The 27,964-nt window shown below is 34.8% G+C and overlaps 4 protein-coding genes across 4 annotated transcripts; 2 read left to right on the top strand and 2 right to left on the bottom strand.

Annotated features, from left to right (window-relative positions):
• The first annotated feature begins 1,330 nt into the window (after window positions 1–1,330).
• Window positions 1,331–5,792, top strand: LOC106650253. Its single transcript, XM_014368178.2, has 7 exons — window positions 1,331–1,499; window positions 2,157–2,729; window positions 2,816–2,982; window positions 3,052–3,253; window positions 3,305–4,629; window positions 4,779–5,011; window positions 5,111–5,792. The coding sequence occupies exons 1-7, from the start codon at window positions 1,331–1,333 to the stop codon at window positions 5,790–5,792; spliced, it is 3,351 nt and encodes a 1,116-aa protein (XP_014223664.2).
• A 1,575-nt stretch (window positions 5,793–7,367) lies between these two features.
• LOC106650578 (transcriptional regulator ATRX-like) lies at window positions 7,368–19,851 on the bottom strand. The gene is made up of 18 exons (XM_014368679.2): window positions 19,461–19,851; window positions 18,497–18,558; window positions 18,347–18,416; window positions 18,234–18,270; window positions 13,752–17,585; window positions 12,558–12,931; window positions 11,736–12,249; window positions 11,477–11,666; window positions 10,969–11,384; window positions 10,582–10,880; window positions 10,211–10,505; window positions 9,835–10,136; window positions 9,601–9,763; window positions 9,178–9,525; window positions 8,611–9,097; window positions 8,382–8,540; window positions 8,018–8,308; window positions 7,368–7,937 (listed from the first exon to the last, which is right to left on the bottom strand). The coding sequence occupies exons 4-18, from the start codon at window positions 18,248–18,250 to the stop codon at window positions 7,869–7,871; spliced, it is 7,758 nt and encodes a 2,585-aa protein (XP_014224165.1). The 5' UTR covers window positions 18,251–18,270; window positions 18,347–18,416; window positions 18,497–18,558; window positions 19,461–19,851; the 3' UTR covers window positions 7,368–7,868.
• A 2,989-nt stretch (window positions 19,852–22,840) lies between these two features.
• On the bottom strand, window positions 22,841–23,775 carry LOC106650322 (small nuclear ribonucleoprotein Sm D3). The gene is made up of 2 exons (XM_014368249.2): window positions 23,252–23,775; window positions 22,841–23,129 (listed from the first exon to the last, which is right to left on the bottom strand). Exons 1-2 carry the CDS (start codon window positions 23,565–23,567, stop codon window positions 23,014–23,016), a joined length of 432 nt encoding a protein of 143 aa, XP_014223735.1. The 5' UTR covers window positions 23,568–23,775; the 3' UTR covers window positions 22,841–23,013.
• Window positions 23,776–24,783: 1,008 nt separating this feature from the next.
• On the top strand, window positions 24,784–26,964 carry LOC106650320 (60S ribosomal protein L10a). The gene is made up of 5 exons (XM_014368248.2): window positions 24,784–24,889; window positions 25,303–25,458; window positions 25,918–26,066; window positions 26,305–26,477; window positions 26,739–26,964. The coding sequence occupies exons 1-5, from the start codon at window positions 24,885–24,887 to the stop codon at window positions 26,907–26,909; spliced, it is 654 nt and encodes a 217-aa protein (XP_014223734.1). The 5' UTR covers window positions 24,784–24,884; the 3' UTR covers window positions 26,910–26,964.
• The last annotated feature ends 1,000 nt before the right edge of the window (window positions 26,965–27,964 follow it).

The raw sequence follows: 27,964 nt of genomic DNA, 5'->3' as shown, positions 1-27,964 counted from the left end.
ATGAAAATAATTAAAACACACGATTTCAATCGTAAGTAATAATCGTAACGGTCATCTGTAGAAAAATGCTGATTCCCTCGACCAGAAAAAGGCATCAACTCCAAAAAATCTCACTATTTGATGCGCTTGCGCCTGACGAGAACAGAAAACAAACTAACAGGAATTGAAACTTTTAAGACATGTCTTATCGCTTCGGAGAAGATATTCAAATTCGGTAAGACTTAGATGTATAAGCGAAATGGTTTGAAAATGTCAATCGATGTACAACAAACATTAATTTACCAATCAATTAAAATGAGTTACTCTTCGGTCCTAAAACATAAAACGAAAGAAATGACAAAATATGCTCATAAATTGAAAACTATACAATTCTTATCGTGACTATCTTTTCGATTGTCAAATTTCTATATTTCCGTAGGGAATTTGATAGGAATCATAATAACGGATTAACACAGGCTTTTCAAAGTTATAACATATATAATGAGGACGTGCGAGTCGTAGAGGTTGATTAAACCAATTTTTCAAGTGTAACATTTTGAAAATCTTTCTATTTCGGTCAATGACTGTTACCATTCTCGCTTAAATCAAGCTAGTCGCATTCACGAAGCTTTTGTACAGAAATGGAAGTCTTTACGATTGACGAATTTCTATATTTACGTCTTGAATTTCATAACACTTTTTAGAAACGGCTTGACTCCAGGCTTTCGCGATTTAATTTCAAGAAAGATAGGTTTTTAAACATTTTGTTCAATTTTGAACGTTCCGTGCTTTAAAATATTTATCTCGTGAATTGCTTAGTTCAGAGTCATCGATGGCTCAATGTGGTGCTCATAGCTAGTTTGTTCGCATTTTTTTGCTGTAATCACGTCTTAAAATATGTTTGGCAAAGGGAAAATTTTTTTAGGTGACCTATAACTAGCTACTTTATTTTATACAAAATTATTTCATACTAAAAAATAGTTTGCTTTTTTATTTTTAAATCTAATTATCTAATCTAATTAATCTAATTAATATAAGAGCCATTGCGATTATAGATCGAATTGAACCCTCTTAGAGCCAACTTCATGTAAGTACAAGAAATATTTTAGTGTCATCTATATACGCCCTCTGTAGTTAATAATATCTTTCATATATTCAATTATGTTTCATGCCTCGTTCGAGAGATTCAACCATGTAGTTACCTCTGTGTACGCTAGATGGCACAGTTTTCAGAGAGAAACTTGCTCCCTGCCTGTGCGCTCGTGCCGTGGTGCTTCATACCTCTTTTCTGTGCGCAAGAGTTCGGACGTGTATTCGCACAGCATTCGTAACCTTACTACTAAACTTGGAAATGGGTAAACGCAAATCCGAAGTAGACGTGGACGAGATGGAGAGGAAGATGCAGAAGCTACAGGAGCAAATCGACACTCTGCGTCGAGAGCGAGAATCAAATGCAAATGAGAGCGAGGACGGCAATTCGGAGAGTGACTCTGAGGATGACGGGGATGATAAAGAAAACGGTAAGCACGCCTTGGAAGGCGATTCGTTGAAACGCATACTTGCAGCTGCGTCGCTGCGTTACTACACGATAAGCGCTCTATTGTAGCGAAACGTAACTCGCGTACAATATACGCACAAGACTCATCAAAAAGGGTCGTCGCATACAAGCTATGTGAATTGCAAGGCCAGGGCCAGAGTGCCGGCCGTGCACAAGAAAGGCTTATAACCTCCAAGAGGGGACTATCGCGTACAAGATACGCTAATAACCTCCAAGCGAGGGCCACTGCGTACAAGATACGCTAATAACCTCCAAGCGAGGGCCACTGCGTACAAGATACGCTAATAACCTCCAAGCGAGGGCCACTGCGTACAAGATACGCCTATAGCCTCCAAGAGAGGCTCATCGCATACAAGTTATGCGTAAGGCAAGGCCATAGCCGAAATGCCAGTAACGTGCAAAATCTGTCAATAACCTCCAAGAGAGGTTCGTTGGGTACAAAAGAAGCGTACCCTGAAAAGAAAACGTCGCTCGCGGCAGCACATACAAGCTATGTGATTACCCTTGCAGACATAATCTCCGATCACGGAGCACATACTTTACAATAATAAGTTGTATACATGATACCCGGACGCAAAAATTGCTCGTAAAGTAATTGAATGTTTTCTGTCTAAACCAGGTGACACTGGGAAGAAGGACGCGGAGGAAAACTCAAAAACAACATCGAGCAGAATCGATGCTATGGGCAAAGACCCGACAATCTCCGACAAGATCGATGTACCTATTAATGAGCATATGGAAAAACTGTGGAACAATTGGGCTCACGAGGGACTTGATACTACAACCTTAGAATTTTTACTTGAGCAATATAAGCTGCCTGAATTCATTGTCACGCCGGAAATAAATCCGGAAATAACAGAAGTTATGGAAGCGAACGCCATCAGACGCGACAAATTCATGAAACAAGCGCAAGACTTGACTGCTAACACTATTATTACCACTGGCTCATCCTTAGTGGTGTTGATGGACGACGATGTAGCTCTCGAAGAGGAGACAAGGCTCAACATGATTAATATGATATCAGAATCGATTCAGCTGCAATGTCAACTATTTTATGAACAGTCTCAGTCACGAAGAGCTCTGATCATAACATCTATCAGAGACTCGTCCATGAAAGCTATGCTAGCTAAACAAAAAGTGGATAAATTCCTATTCGGCGAAGACCTGCCAAGCAAATTCAAGACACTTAAAAGTATAAAGTCAGTGGCAAAGGAAATAAGCAACAGCTCAAAAACAAAAAATTCAAATGCAAAGAATTTTTTATACCAACGCTCCCAGCATCCTTACCGAAACAACCAACCGTGGTCAGGCCAAGGCCAATCGCAGGATCGCTGGCAGTACAAAAACAAGCCCCAATTCTACAATCGAGTGAGCCAAGCGAGGAAGAACACCCAACATCAAGCAGGAAGGAGAAAACCAATGACGCAGAAGAATTAATCCCACAGGTGGGTGGAAGATTACGTGGGTTTTATAACGAGTGGAAAGAGCTCACATCCAACTCCTTCGTGTTACAGTGTGTTCAGGGATACAAAATCCCATTTAATGAACCAGTAAAACAAACACGTAAGCCCAAAATAGTGTTCGCGTCCAACGCAGAAACATCACAATGTGAGAAAGCGATCAACGCTCTGCTAAGTAAAGGAGCGATCAAGAAATGCGAGTACACGGAGAATCAATTCTTGTCCTCATATTTCTTGAGACCCAAGCCGGATGGGAGTACACGGTTCATCCTGAACTTAAAAAAGCTAAACTCGTTCATTAACGCAGACCATTTTAAAATGGAAGATGTTCGAACAGCATGCAAGTTAATCACTAAAAATTGCTTTATGGTGACTCTAGACATAAAAGATGCATATCTGACGGTCCCAATACATGAGACTCATAGAAAATACTTAAGGTTCGAGTTCAAAAATGTAATCTACGAGTTCCAGGTCCTCCCATTCGGCTTATGTACTGCTCCATATGTGTTTACAAAAATCCTTAAGCCTGCATTGAGCAAATTGAGAAAATCAGGCTACTTATCAGTGAGCTACATAGACGATTTTCTTCTCATTGGTGAATCGGTATCAGAGTGTGCTAAAAATTTAAGCACTACGAAAGAGCTTCTAACTAAATTGGGCTTCTTGATCAACGAAGACAAGAGTGTACACACTCCTACCCATCGGGTAGACTACTTGGGCTTTGCTCTTGATTCAAATAAACTTATCATTGAGCTCACCGACAAAAGGAAATCAGAAATCACAAAAAAATTGATATCATTCACGAATAAAAAGCACTGTACAATCCAAGATTTTGCATCAATGACAGGAACACTAGTAGCAACGTGTCAAGCAGCTAAATACGGCTGGCTGCACATTAAAGAGCTTGAACGCGAAATTTACTTAGCACTAAAAACGAACAACAAAAAGTACAGCACGAGCATCACAGTAGCTGAGCCGAGCTTGCGCGAGCTGAAATGGTGGACCAGCAACGTCACAAAGTTTTCAAAGTCCATTGGAAAAATTGTGTACCATGCGACGCTCTTCTCGGATGCCTCAAAATCTGGCTGGGGGGCCTCTGATGGTTCGAACAGAGTATGGGGAACATGGACTGAAAAAGAACGAGCAGAGCACATAAATCTGCTGGAACTTTTAGCCATAAAAAACGCCCTTTTGAAGCTGGCTGCAGACAAGCTCAATGTAAATATTCTGCTGAGAGTAGACAACACCACTGCTTTATCTTATATTAATAAGATGGGGGGCATACAACACCCTAAGTTGCTCTACTTATCGCGCGAAATATGGCAGTGGGCAGAAAGAAGGAACATATATTTGTTCGCAACCTACATAAAATCGAGCGAAAACATTGAGGCAGATTATTTATCCAGGATAAACCCGGACACTGAATGGAGCTTATCGAACACGGTTTTTAAAAATATCACAGACGTACTTGGCCAGCCAGAAATAGACTTATTTGCTACAAAACACAACGCGAAGTGCAAAGTTTATGTTTCAAGATTCCCAGAAAGCGACGCAGTCGAAGTCGATGCGTTCACTTTCTCGTGGGGGAGAAAGAGATTTTATGCTTTTCCTCCGTTCGCAATCATTCTCAAGGTACTGCGAAAAATCGAAGAAGACGGGGCCATGGGCATTTTGGTGGTGCCAGACTGGCCCAACCAACCCTGGTACCCCCTATTTCATAAAATGCTCATAAAAGCACCCATGTTTCTAAACAATAATAATATTGCAATTTGTCCTTCTAGGGGGATGCAAATACCTGCCACGAGTTTGATTGCGGGGCTAGTCTCCGCAAGGCGTACGAGCTAAAAGGCGTTCCGCACGAGGCAATTGACATCATGATGGCATCAATAGCTCCAGCTACATTCAAACAGTACAAATCAGCATTAAAAGAATGGTTCAATTTCTGCCAAGCTAACGAGGACACTAACTTTTTCAATCCGTCAAGACACGCGGTACTAAGGTACCTTACAAAAAAGTACGGCGACGGAGCGTCGCACGGGTCACTTAATACACACAGAAGCGCTATCTCTCTCATATCCCAAAATAAAATTGGAGAAGACCCGTTGGTGTGCAGATTTTTAAAGGGGGTATACAGAAAGAGACCAAGCACGACAAAATATAGCTCCACCTGGGACGTGTCAGTCGTCCTGGACTACCTTGGAAGAATAGATATAAACAAACCTGACTTAACGTTGAAAGAAATTACAGATAAAACGGTTATGCTAATAGCCCTTGCGACGGCCCACAGAGCCCAAACAATCGCGGCTATCGACATTAACAATATCATAATATTGCCATCTGGAGTAGAAATACGAATTACGAAGCTGATCAAAACCTCAGGACCTGCCAAACCTCAACCCCGCTTGAAGCTACCGTACTATCGAGATAACACCGATGTATGCGTCGCAAGCTCTTTACTGAAATATCTCGAAATCACAAAAGACCTCCGAGACAACGTCACAGGCTTGTTCATCTCTTTGAAACAACCTGCAAAACCGGTAAAATCACAAACAGTTAGCAAGTGGTTAAAAGGAGTCCTTCACGACAGTGGTGTAAACACCAACATTTTCTCAGGCCACTCAGTGAGACACGCTGCAACCTCGCAAGCATTCAGTAAAGGTATAGATATCGAGACAATAAGGGCAACAGCGGGATGGGCAAATGGCTCAGAAGTTTTTGCAAAGTTCTACAATCGCCCCATTCAAACAAAAGATCACCAATTTGCCAATGCGGTGCTAGGCAAGCCGAACGCATAAAGAATCTGACAATCAATACATATACCTACTATTTTCAAATGTAATACATAATTTTGTTACCAAACTTTATAAGAACAATATCCTATATATCATATATGTAGCACGTAATACTAGTTAATAAAACATACATTCTGGTTGATTTTATATAATAAAAAAAAAAAAAAAAAAAAATTGCTGATAATCTCTGAATAACTACATGGTTGAATCTCTCGAACGAGGCATGAAACATAATTTAAAGATCAAACGAACTTGTGAAGTTCGATCTTAATTATGTGAAAGGCCTCGTTCGAGAGATAATCACCCGCCCAAAATTTTTCAAATTTCCCAACCCCGACAGCAATTTTTCTTTCCTGCAATACCTGGTGAAAACTCAAACTTCCCTCTAAAGGTATGAAGCACCACGGCACGAGCGCACAGGCAGGGAGCAAGTTTCTCTCTGAAAACTGTGCCATCTAGCGTACACAGAGGTAACTACATGGTTGAATCTCTCGAACGAGGCCTTTCACATAATTAAGATCGAACTTCACAAGTTCGTTTGATCTTTAAATTATACATACTCATAAGAGTTCCATGCGCGCGTAGCGCGCACATAAAAGTCTAGTAAACACAAAATCGTTCATATCTTTTGTTTCAATAGATGGATTTTCATCCTGGATACATGAATCACATTTTATTTTTTAAAGAATAAAAAATCGGTTTCGGATCGTTTTCATGTATCTACGATAATTTACGAGATACAGCCGTAGAAACAATTAAATTGTTGGTAACTAATTCCAGCTTCCATGAATCGATGTTTTCCAACATTTTGAAAATAGACATTTCGATCTCCCTGTTTTTCATAAAATCAGAAAATACCCTTTTATCTGGTCGTACTTATTGTCTTTATATTATGGCTACAGCAGAAAGATGTCAAAACTCGCTCAGAGGCCACTAACAATCGCATCCGGAAAGACGCCTTGATTCCACAGACGCGTGATTCTTGAGTCTACTAAAAGACTTGCCACATGCCTTAATAAATTTTTCCTTTCTATCACAACCCGAATAGAAGACATTTTTAGAGTCGATAAATAGGTCATTTAAAAATTAACGGCTTCAAACACTTTTTTAAAAAATTTAAATCTTGCACGAGTTATATTTTCTAATGTCACATGCTTTTTTACTAAATAAGAGAACTACCAATTAGTTATTAGTTTTATTTCACTTCAACAATTAAATGAAAAATCTGAAATAAATCAGTTAAAACTAAATCACTACGGTAAACTTTAATGGTATAAGAAATAAAAAAATTCTATAATGAGATGATATTTATTGTTTCATTATATCCACAGTACTTCTACATATTTTTTCTCTTCATGTGCGTAGAAGAATCACTCAGTCTACAATAGTTTTTTTCATAAGAACTATGTGCATAACACGATACGAGGTGAAATTAATCACACACATATGTACACATATGTTAATGTAGTGAATATAAATATATACATATATATAAAATATATATGTACCGCACTTTTTTTTAATTTTTTTTATTGTTACAAACAAACAAAATTAAAATTGTATTGAAAAATAACTACTTAATATAGAATAGTATTACAAATATTATTATCTATTCGATTTTCAACATATACTTTGAACAAAAATGTTATATATTATCACGTACTAACACGACTTGTGAACGTACCTAAACGCAAAAAAAAATTTGAAAATAATCAAAATACTTCTAAACATTCAATAACTTATTCGCGCTGTGTATCATGTTTTAAAACATTTTACATTGTATACAATATGACTCACACTAAATTTTGAAAATTTAGTATAATTTCGGACCACAATCAAACTTGACTATCCTTTTAATTTATGCCGTATTTTTTACATAACATAGAAATAAGAAGCTATCATACGGCTTTGTTTAAACTTATAAAAAGAATTTGATACGTGACTGTGACTTTAACATACTTTGAACAAAAAAGACAGCTCTACTTACATAAAATACGAATACTATGTACAGACATGCCATTAATATTAATAGGAATAAAAAAATTAAGACTAATCATTTGCAGTTCTTTTGTTTTGCACTTATTCTTCTAATGTCTTCTTTTTGCTATTGGAAGCCGATGCAGATGGCAAAGTCAGTGGATCAATAATCTAAAAAAATTGTTAAGATTGCAATCATAGAATGTGTTTATTTTATCTTAGTACTGAAAATAGTTTCAACGGTTTATTACCTGCACATCGTCCATAGCATTACTGACAACTCTACTTGTCATTGGATTAGATACTAAATTATTTCCCAATGTGTTATTTGCTAGTGGATTACTTCGCATAGCAGCTTGCTGCATGGCTTGCATTTGCATAGGTGCTTGCATATTCATATTAGCTAAATGTTTAGGAGGTCGTCCTCTGCCAGAATAAACTGGCATATGATTAACTCCTGTGTAATTCATTTGAGGTGGTAAGTGCATCAGTTGATTTTGTACATTATATGTATTTTGCTGTTGAGAGTATACTGGAGGCATCTAAATTGATTATTTCCAAAGTTAGGCTATTTTGATCATTTTTAAAATAAAGTTGAATAATTTCTTTACTTACTGCTGGACCAGGATTGAGTAAATTTGATAAAATATTTTGCCCGGGAACCGCATATGGATTCAACATATTTTTAACAGCTTCATGGTCAACTAGACGGTACATATCATAAAAAGCTTGACGTGCTACCGTTTCGATTTGATCAGGAGGTACAGATGGATACTAAATAGAATACAATATTTAGAGAAAACTTTTTTAACAATTATCGTAATGGGCTACTTTAAAAACTTACATCTTTTTGAATCAACATTTTTATGCTTTCTAGCTCAGGGAAATTGATTGAATTTAAATTCATGAATGGATTGAGGGCCATATTATTATATGCACTCATATTGTTCATCATTTGATTTTTGCCTTGTTTTTCTGCTTCATACTCGAGCCACGCTTGCTTTCTTTCTTCTTCATCTAATTCTTCTTCTTCTTTATTTTCTAGTAGAGAATCGTGTTCGTGATAAGTATACACTAAATCTTTGTATTTTAGAAATATTTCAGCTAATAAACGATCTTTAGGTAAAGCTAAAGTTTTAGATTGACCCTCATATGATTCGAACTGATAGAGTTCAGCCAAATCATTATTACTGTAATGGCGTTCGATTTGTTGTTCATCAACAACTCGACAGGCCAGGGATAATTTTGTAACCTGTCTATTATAAATTTTTTCTTCCATTGTGCCCGCAGCAAGAAAACGATAAATGTAGCATGGCTTTTTCTGTCCAAATCTGAAAAACCAATATCAATGATCTTTTAGTGATTAATAATTTTTTTTTGTTCACAAAAATTACCCGACAATTTCTGTTACCTGTAAATTCGAAAAATACTCTGAACATCGTGAGATGGATTCCAACTAGCATCAAATATAATTACTCTATTGGCGGCTGTTAAATTGATGCCCAAGCCACCAGCGCGAGTTGAAATCAAAAACAACCTGGCTCGTGTGTTGGTTGGATTATTAAATGTTTTACACCACGCACTCCGATTTTCAGCTGACGTAGAACCATCTAGTCTAAAATAGTCTAAGCCTAGACTCCAATTTCCTGAATGATTACCAAGATTTTCTAATTTTTGATCATTTTGAGTTTCGGAATCGATCATATTTAAAAATTGTTCGATCAATGTCAGAGAATATAATGATTGAGAAAAAACCAGCCTATTAAAAATCAAAGAATGAATGACAAAATGATTTTTAACTAACACCTCAAACCATTATTACACATATACTCACAGTTTATCACCAATTTGTTCGCTTTCTTGAAGTATACCAAATAAAAGCATAAGCTTTGTTGAGTTTCGCAAATCGTTGAAATCATTTTCTTCTATATACTTAGCCCACCAAGCTGTTTCTTCTGTCGTCTCAATTGGTGGAGGGACTGGCTCTTCAAGGTCAACTACGAATAATAGAAAATATATATCAGTAAATTATTCTTAAATTATCACATCTGAAATGCTATATTACTACTTTTTGCATTCATTCGGGCTGAGCGTGTCATTTTAACAGGTTTCTTTTCTGCATCCGAATCGAGACATTCAATGTCACTGTCGCTATCGCTATCACTACTAGGTACTGTACTAGCTTCAGAAGCATCTCCATCGTCAATAAAATCTTTCAAGGATCCTTCAGAATCACTTGCTTCTAAGCGCTTCTTTTCATTTGCTTTATCAATTTTGGCTGCGTTTAAACGCAATACGTAAGGATGAGTCCATACACGTTGAAGTTCTTGAAAATCAGAAAATAGAGATCCATTTCTTCCATCATGTCGCCTGAAAAAAATACAATGAAACTAAAAACAGCACCTTACTTTAAAACAGTGATGCAACAAAAAGGTAGTGCTTACCTTGCCAAGTTTTCCAAGTAATATTGATACATTTTTATTTGTATTGGTGTTAAACGTACGAAAATTACATATTCTTGTTTAGGCGGTAAGAAGGGCGTAAGAACAGAGTAATCAAATCTCTGAACACTGCCTTCCAACATTTTGTGCAAAACGTGAGCTCTTTTTTTCATTAATTTTACATCATATTCCGTGGAGTCATCGAACTGTCCGTTTGTAATAGGATTAACGAACCTATTTAAAAATTCTTTTTTGGTACCCAAAAGACTGGGTTTTACAAATTGTACCATGCAGTGATCTGTGAATTGAAGAATTTTCATGAATTTCAATTTTAATATTTAATTAAAGTAGGTGTCATTAAAAAATATTCTTACACTCTTTAAGATTATTTTGAAGCGGTGTTCCAGTCAAAACAATCCGCCGTCTAGTTTTCACGAGGTTCATGGCTTTACTCAAAGCCGAATCTTCATTTTTAAGCAAATGACCTTCGTCACAAACGACAAGATCGGCTCCTGGATCAACAAGTGATCTCATCAGTGACTCCTGCATAGCCTTTCTCAACTTCTTACCAGTACTGGTTAAATTACGGAACATTTCGTAACCAATTATCAAAACTCCACCTGTTCTTTGCCAACTTTCAAGCATATATCTTCTCTCGGTATTTTTCTTTTGCCTTTTTAAAAATAAAAAACATCAATAAAATTTCAATTTTCACAGTAAATAAAAACTTAAATAAAATATACATCAATGTTAGAACTCACTTTGTTAACTCGTAAATTTCAATATCATCGCTATTCTTGACATGTTTAAGCCAAATTTTGAATTCATTGCACCAATTTAAAACTGTACTTAAAGGACAAACTACCATTACTGTCTTCACTCCTGTCTCCTCATGGCTTAATAAAGTATGCGCTAAAGTGACAACTTGAAAAGTTTTACCCAAACCCATGCAATGAGCTATTATACAGCCTGAACCTTCACTCTCCGAGATCATTTTTAATGATTCAAAACAAGCGTCCCACATGAATTTTATACCCTGAGCTTGATGTGGCTTTAATCGTTTCACCAGTTCCTTGTCGACTACAACTAACTCTTGTTTAGTTTCTTCGTCGAAATCTAAAACCAATTTATCAACTTTTGCTTCACCAGCTAGCCGAGCATCGTACATTTCATTGAACTAAAACAGAATAGAAATTAAGACATTTAAATTTAAATTTAAATGATCTTATAATGATTATACAAGCAGAAACGAAAGTAATTTGTTCTTACAATTTTTTGACGTTCAGCTATACGCTTCATTCGTTCCTCCTCATCTTGCGCCGCTCTTTTTGTATCCTCGCCTACGTGTTTATCCTTTAAAACTCTGCGGATATTCTTTCTGCCTTTAGATGGTGAATCGCCATCTTCACTTTCGCTGTCACTGGCAACCTTTTTTATTCTTTTTCTTTTCCCTTTGGGCCTGATAATAAGTATAGGGATGAATAAATAATATAATAGCAGCAGAAACTAATATCAGAATAAAACTTACTTTTTTTCACCGGAAGAGTTTTCAGAAGATGACGACTTCGATCTTTTCTTACTCCTTCTTTTTTTAGTTGGTTTGGAATCATTTTCGCTATCTCTTTCATCGCCTGAATCATCTCTTTTAGACTGGAATTCTTCTTCGCTCGATACAAGTTGTACATCTGAATCCGAGTCGATGACTTTTTTTTTCTTTCTACCTCCTTTTTTGACATTTTTTTTTAACGGCGAATTACTTTGGTCCGAACTAGACATTTTTTTGTTCTTCTTAATCTTTTTTTTATTTTGTTTTTCAGCAGATTTATCTTGCTTTGATCCGCTAGCTTTGAATTGCAATAACTCGTCTTCTTGCCAACTGCCTTTATCTTCCGAATCGGTATGATCAGATCGATCGATTTCTTCTGCGGTAGCTTTTTCACTTGACGATTCGTTCTTTTCAATAATTTTTTCTTTGCGTTTTTTCGACGTTTTGTTACTTTTCGAGTTGGTTGACTGATCTGAATTATTTTCAATATCTTCAGCTGAAACAAATTGAAGCTGTTTTAGTTTTGAAGATCTTGATGCATGCAAGTAAATCTAAAATTTGGGTTAAATAATAAGTAGTGCAGATGGGATCAAAATAAAAATAATTATGATTTATTTCATGTTTGAATTTGTTATACAAATTAGGTATTTGGGACCCTCCCAGGTATGGATGCAAAGTAAACAAGGGTTCAGAAAGGTAAACAAACATTCGATGCAGAAAAAAGGCCCGTTTGAAACGGAAAAAGATTATCAAGCAATACAAGTACTGGCTAAGATTGCATCAACGTGTGCATCATTATCTCACCATTGGCATCATCGTATTGCTCGCTATCGGAGTCGTCTGTGAGTAGGGCATTTTTAGCCTCGATCTCGCCCTCACTCATTTGTTCATCATTATCGTCAACATCACTGCCGTCAACATCATTGCCGTCAACATCATTGCCATCAACATCATTGTCGTCGTCATCAACTTCGTTGTTTTCATCATTTTGATCATCGTCGATAGCTGGTACCTCGACTTCCATAAAATCGACATCTGACATCATTGAATGACCTCCACTATTGCAGGCACTATTTTCGAGTGACTCGTCCTCCTTGTCGATCGTTACGTTGTATAGTTGTTTTTTCGACGACTTTTTGCTCGATTTTGGTCGCTCGAGAAGGCTTAGATTTGTAATACTGCATCAGATATGAGCAGATCGGACACATAAAAAGATTGAAGAAGTTAAATAAAGAGGCACAAATTAGTTGGCGTAAATTTTTAATTATGTTTATTTTTTTCCGTTCTTCTCGTAACTCTTAACTTATCAGTAGCATTTATAAAATAAAATTTATATAAATAATGCAACTGCCAAATTGAATATGTATGAGCAAATTCAAAGGTTAAAACTAATAGAGCTTAGGACTGAGAACATGATAAGAAAAACTTTAATAACCAAGTTACAGGTTTCATTTTCTAAAACATCAAAAAGCATTTAAAATACTGCCTGCAGTTAATGATTATTAATCTGACATTCAAGTCAAGTGTATTGTTTAGGGTATAAAAAAAGAAAATAAACAAATGTTGTATAAATGAGCAAAGTTAACAATGTGTTAGTTTGTTCTATTACTGTAACAAAATTGCAAGAATAATAAATTCAACAGTCACAATCGCACATTTTCTTACCAAACTATTTAAATTTTTACTTATTACATAGAAAATATAAACGAGTACAGCGAAGACGTGAAAAAATGTTCAAAATGTTTAATTAATAATAATTGAAAAACGTAACTTTGCTTTACTTTTCACGTTCAATTAAAGAACTATGAATATATACACCCATTAATATGTATAAAATAATATATTGATATGATCATACACTCAAATGTATGCATTGTTTATAGATAAAAACAAATGTATATAAACATACTTGAGAGCCGAGTAATGCTATTTTAATATATTTATACATGATAATTGAATGCGAGTGTTGTTTTTTGATAGTTTCAATCTTGCCGGTACCTTTTCAACTTTTTGTTAGCTAAGTAACTCTTAGATGCTTGGATCGCGCGCCTGTACTTCTTCAGTTCGGTGGTCGTCATTCTATCCAGAACAACGCGACAAAATCTCAGCTTTTTATCAGCTTTGTAATGGTGATTTGTAGCTGAGGTAAAGCGCGGCTTCGATGAGTTTTTTGAGCAGTCATCGTCGCTGTTGGTCGAATCATCTTCATTTAAACGTCGACGACGCTTTGGCGGTCGTCGAACTTTGCGTGACGAATTGTCGTCTGGCGAACTCAAGCTGTCGGAAGAAATCGAACGTGACCGTTTAGAAGAGGTGAACTTTTTAGGTGATTCAATTTTTTTACGGGTTTTCATTTTGGAATCAATAATGGTGCTAGCATTACTATCAACCGATTCATTACTATCGGACTCACAAGATTCAAGCAGCTTCATTTTTATTTCTTCAAACTCCATGTTATTTATTTTAGAACAAGATGACTCTGAACATTTTGATACATCGCTATCAGAATCATTTCTCTTAGTAGACATTTCTTTCGTACAAACACTTTGTTTTGAAGAATCACATTCGTTTAAATTTTCACTTTCAGATGAATTTTCAAGCGTCGATATTATAGTACTTTGTGCCAATATTGATGGCTTGGACATTTTTACTTTTACAATCTCTCCTTTTACTCTACCACAATTACTTGAACCAGTTTTTTTTGTTGATTTAGAACTACTTAGATTTTTATCGTCTTCATCTATATAGCTATTTTCATTTCCATGGTTTCCTTCAAGATGATTTTCAACTACAGATTTTTCAGAAAAATTATCTTTTTGAATACTTGCATTTTTTGATGATTTAGATGTATCAACATCATCCTTTGAGATACTTTTCATTTCATTTTCAATTTTACTTTCTGATGCTTCTGAATCATTGTCACTCAATACTCTATTACGAGAAGTCTTTTTTCTTATAAGTTCATTTTCAGAAGAATTCTCTGAATCGCATGCAAGTTCAAGGGAAGAATCTTCTTTATTTTTGGAATTTTCAATCAAATTATTGCACATAGAATTTTTTGAAACATCATCTTTATTTTCTAAAGAACGACTCAAGTTCTTTGTCTTTGGTTCCGATGAATATTCAGTTTTTGATTCCTCTGACAAATTACTCTGTGATGTAGATTGATTTCTTAAATCATTTTCTTTTTCTGAATCATTCCCCTTTGAAGAACACTTTTCTATTACTTCTTTGACCTGTACATTATCATTGTCTTTTTTGTTTTCCTCATTTGATAACTTTTCAAGCAATGAATATTTATCCGCTGATTTATCTTTGGAAGATATATTAGTCAAAAGGCACTTGATTTTTTTATTTTCATTTTGAGCAGAGTTTATTTGTTTAGTCATTGAGCTACTTTTATGATTTTTGGCTTCTTCTGACAAGTTTTCATTTGACAAATATTTATCAGCAACAGAACGCTTAATATTGACACTTTTGTTGTTTTCTACACATTTAACTTTTTCTTGACAAGAATGACTGCTTGATGGAGATTTATCTTCCCTTTCTTCATGAGTTTTTGATTCATCATTGTCTTGTTTTTTATTAATTTTCAACGAATTATCATGTGATAGAAACTCATCATTTGATGATATTTCTTTCATTGAATTTTCTTTTTCAGATACATCAATACTCATTCTCAATTTAGAAGAATTGGAGGCCTCTTCTTCAGAGGAATCAGATTCCAAAGATTTTTCACAAATAGAATTTTTGTTTTCATTACTTTTATGCATAGAAAATTGATGACCACCAACTTCATCTGTGACGGTTCCTTGAATTTCAATATGTTCATTTGATGTTTTTTCATGAATTGTAGATTTATTAGGCTGAGCATTAATATCTTCAATGCTATTGCATGATACTTTCATTTTTGGATTAATTTTCGTGGAAACATTTTGAGTTTTGGCTCCCTTTAAAATCCGTTGATTTTTCAATACTTGAAGAGAAGTATTACTTTTATTCAAATTTATCAATTTTTCTTCATGTTTTGAATCATTTTTTGATAATTCTTCAACATCTACATCATCTGTTTCACTAAAATCATCGACTATCCATTTAACTGTTTCGTTATGGTTTGATTTTTCTGATTGTTTAATGGTCTCTATTTGACCTGACTTCAATTTTTGTAAATGAACTTTTTTCCGTGAATTATATTTATTTGTAGATAATAGAGCATGGCGCAATGTATGATTACCATCGTGAAGAATAGGAGACTTCACGGGAGTATTAGCTACTTCTGACTCCTCAGTGCTAAATAAATCTTTTTCAGACGAGTAATCATGTTTTTTTTTCAGAGATGCATTATTTTCATTCTCGGTTTGTTTCTTCAATTGAGTATCTTCTCCTGAAAATATATCGCTGTCATATTCAGATATTTCACCAGTAGATTTTGCCAGTTTAGATTGTGCAGAGTTTTCATTTTTTGAGTCCTGTACACCTTCCACATTTTTTAAACCTAATGATTCAAGAACATTCAAATTATTTGTTGAATTGGAAACTACTGATTTTTCTTTAATCAAGCTATCATTACTTTGAAGAACACATTTTTCCGAATTATTCATTTTTTTGGATTTTTTGGTTTTTGTATCAGAATCTGAACTAGTACTGCTAATACTTCTATTAACAGATTTAGATTTTTCATCATTGACTTGTGTAAATTCTTTTTTGTTTTCTGCAAATGACCCATTAGAAATAGTTTTAGATAATAGTTTTGACTTTGGTTCAATGATTGGTTCTGAATCGGAGGAAGATTCAATTGATTTAATTGTTTTTTTCAAAGTTGATGAAACAGTAATTTTTGGTGATGAACCTACATCTAAAAGTTCATTAATTTGAGCATAACTTTTATTACTTTCATTTTTTTTAAAAGTTGAAACATTTGATTTATTATCATCATCATCATCATCATCATCTTCAGACAATGACAAGTTGTATTTTTTTTTTGTCAAGTCTTTTTGTTTAGTGGTAGTTTTACAATTGCTACAGGATTCAATCCACTTTTCATATGAATTAGCAAAATCATTTCTGTATTGTTTGAGTTTTTGGAAAGTGTTATTATAAACTTGTAAAATTTTGTGTGCAACAAACTTAGAATCTCTGATAGCATTTATCTTTTTAGAAATCAAATATTCACTTTGCACCTCCAAATCAGATTTCAAATCCTCAGTCAATTTTTCAATATTACTAACTCCTGCTAGTATAAGACTTTTCAATAATATTTCTTGTTTTTTTGAAACTGGAATGTTCTCATCGTCTGATTTACTTGGGGTTTCTATAACAGAAAAGTCTACTACACAAGTACTATTGTTTAATTTAGATTTAGATTTAGATTTTTCAAATTCCTGACTGGAATTCTCATCATTTATCATCTTTGATCTTGTCAAAGACTGTCTGATCAATTCATTCTGTTTCTTTTTCCTTGAATTATTTAAATTTTTACTTGCAATAACTGCAGGTAATTTTTGTAATTTGGATGATTTTTTTTTATGGCTTGTGAGAGAACTTTTAATTTTAGAGGTTTGTGGTTCTGAATCCGAACTAGAAGAAGAAGTATCTGTGTAAATTCCTTGTTTGACAGCTTTCACCTTGGCTATTGGTAGTTTCATTCTTTTAGGAATTTTTTCTTCACTGTCTTCATCACATATATTATCTAGTACTTTCTTAATTTTATTAGTTTTTTTACTTGCTTGTCGTTTCACATATGAAGTATTTTTGATTTTTTTTATTTCTTTATCAACAGGTTCAGAATCACTTGAGCTGGAACTTTCACTCAAATCTTTTCCAATTCTCTTTCTGAAACACAGTTTCAATACCAATGATACTTCATTTGCTTTAATTTATCACTTTTTAGCACTCATGCATATTGTCTCTACACGCTCTTGCTATATCACATAGTTTACTGTCTCTATTCATTTCATAACATCTTGATTGTCTCACGCATACTTCAACCGATCTTGAGGTCAAGTTCCCGGTTTGAATCAATTTTTAAATACATTTTGCATGTTGCTGGTATCAAGTAGTTTATGTTAAATTTCTTATTTGTAGTATAATAAGCAAATTGAATTAATCTTTAATAATATGCATCTATTATTCAATGACTATATTTGTCCTTTAAGTGTTAATAAAAGATTAAAAAATAAAATATCTTTAGAAAACTACACTCAATCGAAAGCGGAAGATAATATGCATGAAAATGCACTAAAAAGTAAAAAATAATAAAATAAATATATGTAAGTTAAAGCTTAAATGCAATTTTACATTTTACGTTGAATTGTAATAAAATATACATGCAATATTTCAATTTTTGGAACTGAAAATGTTCAGTTGTAGTTGCAAATGTTTAAAAAAAAAGAGTTGAAACAATTCCATTGACTTTTACAAAAAAAAAACTGTTTTTATAACCTAGTATTATATTATTGCAAAGAATGTTAATAACTTTACCTGTTTTTGGCAGCCATGTTCTAGAGTTTTGATATCACTAGAAAAGCAATATTATTACACAGATAAATAAAAAATGTTTAGTTATGATAAAATAAAAATAAAACTTGAACTACCTTGTTTAACTGCAATGCTCAATCGATGCCACCAGCATTGACATTTTCACAACACACCTCAAGCGCGAATCTGAATAACAGAAAAGAGGGTTATGAACATTTCCACATTTGAGGATAAAAGAGATGATAACTAAGAAGAAAAATACAGACTTGATTCCGTGAATATGTGAAAGAACGATCGAACAGAGCATCAGCGTCCAATGACTAAAAATCTGTAACAGTAAAAGACACCCGCTTAATTAGCGATTCCATATCCACACGCGTTTCACGGCAACCCACTTCTTGACCAATTTGAGACGCCCTCTCATGGATCCCGCATTTAGGTATATATAAAACGAACTCTTTCAAGGAAAATCAAGCGAAATTCGCTAATTCAATCAAATCGATTGATAGATGATTTAAAACGTTCTTTGTTTGAGTAACAAGTGTAAAAGTGCCAGTAGCCGAACACCAGCTAGTTTTTAGACACTACGAATTAAAACACTTTTTTAATACAAGCGTCTCTAACCAATAGATGGTTTAGAAAAAAAAAAAACAAAACAAAATAGTATTAAATTAAAGTTTTAATGAAAATTCATTATACACTTTTCGAATGATGGAATTTATGTACACAATCTAACATTTTTAATTCTTATTATCGAGTGGTATGTTATTATATGATCATAATAAATAAGAAAGATATAAAAAAATTAATTTTCCTCGATTGTAGAAAATTTAGCTATTTTACCGATATAGTAATAGTCAAGGCGCGCGCACTCACACACTGAAAGCCAGAGAAAAGTTTGCGCACGCAGTGCAGAAACTATACATAGGATAAGAGGTGTAGGTATACAAGAAAAAAAAAGAAACGTCGGCGTCGCGATCTACTCGTCTTATACCCATAATACTGCAACGTACCGCCCTATTCATCGCGAAACACTAGCACATATTGTTCCATGTTTATGTACTAGGTATAAACGTATAGAGATAATGTAGAGAAATGATGGACGAGGAAGGAAATGGAGACAAGATTATATACGAACGTAACCCGGCAATACCAAACGCACTGCAGCGTCTCACTGCCTTGGCATGCTTTTTTTATTATTATGAAAAAATACATGAATATTATACGTACGTCAAAAGTAGTGCAGGCCGACGTGATAAGCACTAGACACAGTAGCAGTGGTCACGGAAGCAGAAGCCAAGTAAAGCCAGCCGCCGTCGTCGCTTGTGTCCTTGTGTCGTGCGTCGCAAAGTTGATTCTGCACAAAATCTGATAGGTGTTGCGCGCTTGTGTCAGAAGTTGTGTGCCGGAGTGCTGCTGTGTACAATGACGTTCACTCGGCGAGATATCTCTCGAGAACTATCTGGCGGCCAGTGCCGACGACTGCCGAGAAATTATCTGCGCCCTGCGAACTTGCGAAGCGGAGCCGTAGTGCGGCCACTGTAGACTATACTTGGAACTTAGACTCGGTTTATGCGCCTTTATGGCCTTTATGGTTACTTGGAAAGATCGCGAACGCATGCGCGTCGGCTCGAGCCAAGTTTTGCGCCTTTTTTCAAGCCGCCCCTTCTATTCTGCAAGTCTGCGGGCGGACTGCCGCAATCGCTCACGCGCCGAAGGGGGACCGGCTCAAATATACATAGCTATACTTGCATGCATGTAAGGTATGCGGCGTACTGAAACGGAGGCTCACAACTTGCAACTCTAGTACAATAATGTGTACCTACGCTCAGGACTCGGTGCCCTGTTCATGCTTCAGTCTCGAACTTGGAAGGTCTTGCTGAATTCGACGACCTACGTTGGCTACATAGCTTATGTGCATGCTCATATAGGTATAATACGATGCAATGATGTTGTTGATACTCTCCTGTCGTGCTACATAAATGACTTGTGATTTTACAATTTTAGTCTACTCTCGGTATAGAAAAAAAGATTATTATAAATTATAATGAATCGCTGTCGAAGGTCGCGCCTGCGCGAGACGATAAAAAACACAGTAGCCGCGCAGCAGCGCTTGCAGCGATCATCGGCACAAACGCATTTTACGGGCGCAGCCGCCGAGAATTTTTTACGCCGATCTTTGGCCGAGCATCGAGCGACGATCCGCACAAAAAGTCCCTTTAATCGCCAAGTCGCGGATATCGCTCGTTGCTGCGGTCGCACTTGCAACAAGCTTACATTTGCCACTGCGGCCATATCCTATACATATCTATATAGGAATAGCTATAGCATTCGCCGTGGAATAGTGGGGATAGCTGCGGCTGGTATAGTCAGGACTCGGCTGCGAGAGTTGGTATTGATCGCGAGCTCAATCGAGTCCGCACAAGACCGGGGTGCGCGCTCGATAGATTTCGATTTTTTTCGCTCGCGCCCCAAGCCCCAAGCCCGTGGCGCTGCTGAGCGACGACGCGAGATCGGTTCGTCGCTCGACGTTGACGCTTTTTTCGCGCTGCTTCGTAGGTTTTTTTTAAGGGACGCGACAATTTCGCTTGGCTCGATCGTGCTTATCGAGTGTCTTTTTGCTTGATAAGTCAAGAGTACAGAGAAAGAACGTGATAGACATGCTTCGAGTTTCGCACTAGAATATAAGAATGAATTTTTTTTACCTGCTATCCTCGGCGTGGGCGCGACGCAACAGGCAAGCGGACGATTCTTCACGGAACGCGAGCGAGAAGCTCAGCTGCGCTAAAGTTAATGACGTGCGTGTGCAACTACGGTGCGTCTAGTAGGCAAGATGAAGCTGGACTGTTGAAGCGTTGCACAGGATACTAACTGCGATGCTCGCTCCATGGCTTTTCGACCGAAGAGGATGTATACCTATATATATCTACGTAATACAGCACATGAATAACGCACACGTATACTACGCTCAACGCGCGCGTTACAAGGGGTTGCAAAATTTAAGCTCGAGGTCATTGGCCTGCACACGTTGCAGCGGCTGCGTGGGTGACGACGTTCGACTCAAGCCGAATCAAGCAATCCTATCACTTCGGATTAACGTACGAATATTATTTTACTTCGATGGGATGCTGCGCGCTCATCTTAACAAGTTTAGCTTTTCGTTATAATTAGACTCCGAGTACTTTTTTAACTAATATAGGTACAGCAATTGATACGAGTCCCATTTTGAATTTAAATTTACTAATATATACAAATCGAATGATTTAATTTTAATTAAGTTAACAACCAGCTAGACAATCGCTACTGTTGCATATCGAGCTGTACTACGCGAATCATTCAGAAGTTATACAGCTAGTCTAAAATCTTTTTTGCAATTGGCAGTAATGTGTTGCCTAAATATTTGCGTGTTTTACTATTATTTTAAATGTGGCCCTTTTTGAAAAAAAATTACAGCATCGACTTCGTACTACTATTGTTTAGAGGTCAATTATTAAGAAAACTTTTTTTACAAAAAATATTCTTTTTTACACTCATTTTTTGTGCATTAGTTTAAGACGCTTTAAGCAATTAACTCCTTTCTTAAAAACATTTATTTTTTCAAGCCCCTAATTTTCTTACGCACGTTTATTTTTTACGTTTTCGTAAATTTCGAAACTATCCCAATGGGTTATTAACATATCCTCTCTGATATCATAATTACGTGATTTTCTATTTTTTTTTAAATGAAAAAATATTAATGAACTACCTTTATTGCATCAAGTTCAAAAATGATTCAATAAAGATAGTTTTATTCATGTTAAAATCGTTGATCATCCTTATACACTACAATAATTCAATTTTCATTGTGTACCTGCAAACAATATAATTTGCAGCTGTATACTCTTTGTGTTCACATTATGAGTTCTAGTTACAATTAATAATTCTGGTAAAATTGATTAGTAGAATATTACTTTTCAATTTAAAAATTAAAGTAATCAGTTAAAATAGAAAATTTATTTATTTATTTTTTATATTGATTATGGAAAATAGTTTTTACAAAAAAATAAATCTATTAAACCTAAATGAGTCAAATTCAGATTATATTGTATTACTGCTTAGAGGAATTACTTGTAGGTGTCTATTTTGCAGGCACAAATCTAACATAATCAATTCTATTTTACGTTTCACAGTGCCTATTTAATTAAATGTGATGAATAAACCCACTTGACACTTTTTATGACTCTGCTTACAAAAATTTGAATTCAGATTTACAAACTTTGGCAGTTATTTGTTGCAGATTGTTTTCAAGGAATATTAATGCATTGTATTATTGAAATATTAATAAATTTTTATAATCTTCATAACTCATCATTTATCAACTATGATCAATTTTTTGTTTTTATGGAATAAAATGCTTCAACAATACAGATTTAATTATTTCAATCAGTAATAGTTTTTTGATAATAAAATTAAATTTCAATTGAATTATTATTGAGATAATCATCATTGTTGTGTTACTTTATACATTCAACAAGTACTTTTCTGTACCAGTTTGGTTTGCTTTGCATTCTATAGAAAAAGTAAAATAATTTTTATTATTTTAAGAATTTAATAGTAATAGTAGATCATAATTACAACGGTTGAAAATTTATTTAATCAAGAATTATTTTAAACTAAGTGTAGCAAGTATAATAGAGTTATACATATGGTAGTACTTATAAAAAGTAGAGAACATTGACCAATACAATGAATTTTGTTTGGTATGTATGGCCATTGTTCAGATAATTTACAGCTCTTATTATTATTAACCCCGGCCTCTGCCAGTTTGTGGTGCACTGCCCTGATTTTGTTGGTTTAACCAAGGTGCAGAACCAGTACCCCTGCCACGATGAGCGGCTGCTCCCCTTCCTCTGCCTCGAGCTGAAAACAAACATTTATTCAGAAATGACATTTGAAGTTTGATGAATATAAATGTTCAATGAAAATAAGTGAGCAAAGTAATAACAATTGAACATTTTCAATATAGAGCAGTTTTTTATTACCTTGTGCTCGAAGTATAGCAGACTTCCCTCTTCCAGCACCACCAGAACCTTTGCCGCCCGGTCTCTTAAACATGGGCGCATTTTTCAACATGTCAGGCAGTATGAGAAAACTGATTTTCGAACCTCTGATGTAGACATTTTCCAACTGGGCGACCCGGCCGTCGCGATATGTGACAGTAATATTTTGCATTTGACAATTCATGTTGTCCTCGGCTTCAATGAGTTTGCCACGATAAACCTCTCCATTGATGGTCTCACAGGTTATAATGTGCCCCTCGGCTTCGTGTAAAACTTTAATTGGCACACCGATAGACATTTTAACGAATTCTTTGATTCTAATGCAATGTAAAACAAATAGAAACTTTTTTAATTGATCCGAAGAGAATTAACTTTTGAACATGCGAGAATTTGAAATATAAATGAGAGTAAATATATCAATGCTTAGCGCTTTGTTTCTTTACGGTTTACGAATATCAGCCTCAGTCGCGTCACGCGTGTGGCATCAGTTTGACTCAAAAGATACCGGCGCCCGGCCTGCTTGCGAGTTGCGACAGGCGGCTAAATATTAAGATTAAGGGTTAATTGAGGTAACAGTAATATAATTTAAGATTAGACAATTTCATTCAAAGAATTGTTGAAACGCTCGATGCTTTTAATAGTGTAAGAAAAAAAAGACATGCATGAATTTAATTTTAAGCACTTTCTCATCGTGTAGGCTTCTTTGAACATGCGACATGCACATGATAATTCATTTTTCATTTTTAACAACATATGATAAAAATGAATTTCTGTTGGTACTTAAATTCTAAAACCTTTGAATGGTACCTTAATTATTTTACACAGAAGCGGATGAACAGATAATATTTTAAAAAATATAATCCGCAACCAGAGTTGTGTGTAAAAAGGTAGGCCAAGATTGTAAGTGACAGTCACAGTGTGCAGTTTTCACACAGCTTTGCCCGCAACACGTTAAGTTTGGTTTACAAATTTAACCTCCCGGCAAATCGTAAAATGACCAGTAGTGACGACTGTGGAAAATACCTTGAACGATGCAAACATATTTCAAAATTTGAATTAAAAAAACTTTTTTTATATTAGTTTAATTATTAGTATCGTTCTAAATTTTAAACGGAAAATTAACTGATCAGAACTAATTTAATCTAAACCTAACTAGACCTGATTTTAATTGTAATCTATAACAAGCAGCTAGGTATGAGCAAACCCACCTCTCTCCCAGTTATGGTCAACCTTGAGCTCTAGATATTTTATTTAAATAAAATATAAATGAATAAAGATTAAATTTTGACGGTGTATATTTTTTTTTCAATTTCAATAAATATTTTTTATTATAAATCTAGTTTGTATGTTTACTTTTTATACGTTCAGTAAAATAAATCCAATAAAAATTAAAATTAAATGGTAAATTTCAAATGTACTGAATATATATTGCCGTAGCTACTCGTCAGTCGTCACCGTAACATTCGGCGTTCCATCCCACCATCATACTTCAGGGCGCAAGTCGAAATCTCGAGCAGCGCCACCAGCTCTCAGCCATGAGCCATATTACCTCTTCGTGGTTGAATTCTCTGTCTTTCTGTTCTTAGTCTGCAAGCTCCGCGCACACATCTACACAATGACGTAAGTTTTAACTTAAAAATCCTAACTGAATCTAATCATCGCTTATACTTATTCAAATTTTAACATTTGATCGTGCTTTTATTTAATTCATAATCATTTAATTGTAGATATTTTTAGTTTTTTTTTTCTTGAAGTCGTAAGCGAGTACCGAAAACTCCACATCACAGTCTTCAAATTGTGTTCGTCATCTCTTTTTTAATAATACCAGTAAAGTCGCTTTTAAAGTTTTTTCCATAAGAATTCTTGAAAAAAACGTATTTTACTGCATTTATTCATTTACTACAAATCACAAATTATAACCTTCTTGCTCGATCTCGTGTTTCACGTGGACAACCTTTAATCTTCAAAGGTTATGAGCAGCACACGAGGAGACTTTGCATACGGAATTAATTAATCATTTTACATTATTCTAGGTCGAAAGTATCTCGCGATACTCTTTACGAGTGCGTAAATGGAGTCATCAATGGCTCACAGGAGAAGAAGAGGAACTTCGTTGAAACTGTGGAGCTTCAAATTGGTCTCAAAAACTACGATCCCACCAAGGACAAGCGTTTCAGTGGCACAGTCAAGTATGTTTTTACCTGCTTCAGAATGGCTTTTTTTATCTTTTGAAATGTATACTATCAGAAATTTTAGAGAAAAATGAATAATTAGATACATGAAAAAAGCCTATTCTGTATGTCAGGAAGCTAAGTCTAAACAGCTTAGCGGACCTGCACCCAGGGTCTTAAATTAATTGGGGAGGTATTGTACCGCAAACTTAATTATTCAAACCAGGATCAATATGATCCTGCTGGTAAGTTAAAATAAATTAGGCAGCTAAAAATTGACTATTCTTTAATGTTGTATTCAGTAAAGAAATGGAATGAAGTTTATATTGAATGAAAAGCTCAATGATTTTATTTATTGCATGTATTAGCTGATTTATCCTTGATGATAATTTATTACTGAGAGCTTTTAAAAAATTCCATTATAGTTATTTTCAATTTTTCATTTCGAAAGTTGTTCATTGTCAATTCAACTTTCAGGCTAAAGAACATTCCTCGCCCAAAGATGCAGGTTTGCATTCTTGGAGATCAGCAGCATTGTGATGAGGCTAAAGCCAACGGCGTCCCTTTCATGGATGCTGAAGCTCTGAAAAAACTTAACAAGAACAAAAAGCTAGTTAAGAAACTTGGTAAGTTTGTTAAAAAATTGTTATGTTTTCTTCCTAAAAGCACCTGTGTTATGCAATTACCTTACAACAAAGGTTGTCAATGGAAGTAGAGAAAAAATCTTCACTAGGTGTGGACGATGTGCTTAATTATCATGTTGTACCTCAATCCGTGTTGAAACAATAATTTTAATGCTCATCATATTGTCAATACATAATTCAAAAACTTTAAGTGTAATTTAATTTTTAAAATTTTTTTCAGCCAAGAAGTATGATGCTTTTCTTGCTAGCGAATCCCTTATCAAGCAGATCCCTCGTCTGCTGGGTCCAGGTTTGAACAAAGCTGGTAAATTTCCAGGTCTTCTTTCTCACCAAGAATCGATGGTGGGAAAAATTGACGAAGTCAAGGCTACCATCAAGTTCCAGATGAAGAAGGTAAATTTCATGATAACATTTTTTATTCAAATATATTTATGACAAATCTTCCTAAAAGCACCTGTGTTATTAAATTACCTTACAACATAGGTTGTCAATGGAAGTAGAGTAAAAATCTGCACTAGGTGTGGACGATGTGCTTAATTATCATGTTGTACCTCAATCCGTGTTGATACATAAAATTCAAATAAAAAAAGAAGTTTAATTTATAAAAGTCATTTATAGGAATATTTTACTAAGTAAGAAATTATTATGTTTTAGGTCTTGTGCCTCTCAGTTGCCGTTGGACACGTAGAAATGTCACCTGATGAGTTGGTTCAGAACGTTCACTTATCAATCAATTTCTTGGTGTCTCTGCTGAAGAAACATTGGCAAAACGTCCGATCCCTTCACATTAAATCTTCCATGGGACAGCCACAACGACTTTATTAGGATGTTTTTACTGTTTTAAAATATGAGCAATAAAATCAGCTTTCACAAAAAAAAACCCATCATTTTATTTCTGAACTCACTCTAATTAACTCCACTATACTGATATAAGGCACTGCAAGCAATATTTAAATTCTCATTATTGGTTAAAAATTCACTAACAAAATATTGATACTTGACAAAAAAAAATTTAGCTTCTACTTTGATCATATATAAAGTTAAATATTGAAACGTTGTTTGTACTTGCTAAATTTAAAAAAATTAGGCGGTCGCATAATATCGATACACAATAGAGTCAAGTAAATCGCGCACCTCTTACATATGGGATTATTAATAAAAAAAACAAATACTTTTGTAATTTTTCTTCAAAATCAAATTTTTTCGGTGCAACACTATGGATTTGAAAATTAATCAAATGATTCATAACGTATGACAATATGGTAAATCTTAAGTACTAATTAAAGTGCAACTTTATTTTTAATCGATAAATCTATTATTAAACTCGACTTGGATGGATAAGAGAAATTATCATTGCGCGTGATTGTCAACGTAAAATTAAATATCATAATAAGATAATTTATGCATGTATTAAGAATTCTGTGCATTGTCAAGAAAGAATGAAAACATTTCCAATCCGAATCAAGTGTAAAAGCTAGCAATGATGTGAAAAACAACGGAATTTTACACGAGCTCAAATCCCGTTTATAATTGTAATAAACTAATAATCTACTTGAATCCTTATTAAATTAATAATTTCGGAGTATCGAGCGCTTTAAAAAAATTTAAAAAAAAAGATCCTCAATATAGATTTTCTTAGTTAATTTGTAAAGTGTTGTGCACTGCGAGAGTTGACGATTCAATGAAAAAAATATAAAGTTGGAGCGCGATCGATTAAAGGTTGAATTAACAGCTCTTTGAGTATCGTCCAAAACGACTTATGTACGAAAAATAGCCAATATTCTTGATTTCAGTGTAAAAAGCATAATTTTAGTCGTAAAGTAGTGAAATTATAGAATATAATACACAATGAATGTGCCCGATAAGTGGGTAAAAGTGTA

Source organism: Trichogramma pretiosum, unplaced genomic scaffold, assembly GCF_000599845.2.
Source record: "Trichogramma pretiosum strain Unisexual culture from Peru unplaced genomic scaffold, Tpre_2.0 scaffold5, whole genome shotgun sequence".
Taxonomy (NCBI): Eukaryota; Metazoa; Arthropoda; class Insecta; order Hymenoptera; family Trichogrammatidae; genus Trichogramma; species Trichogramma pretiosum.
Note: the sequence above shows the minus strand (reverse complement) of the source record. Positions and strands in the feature narration are given on the sequence as shown.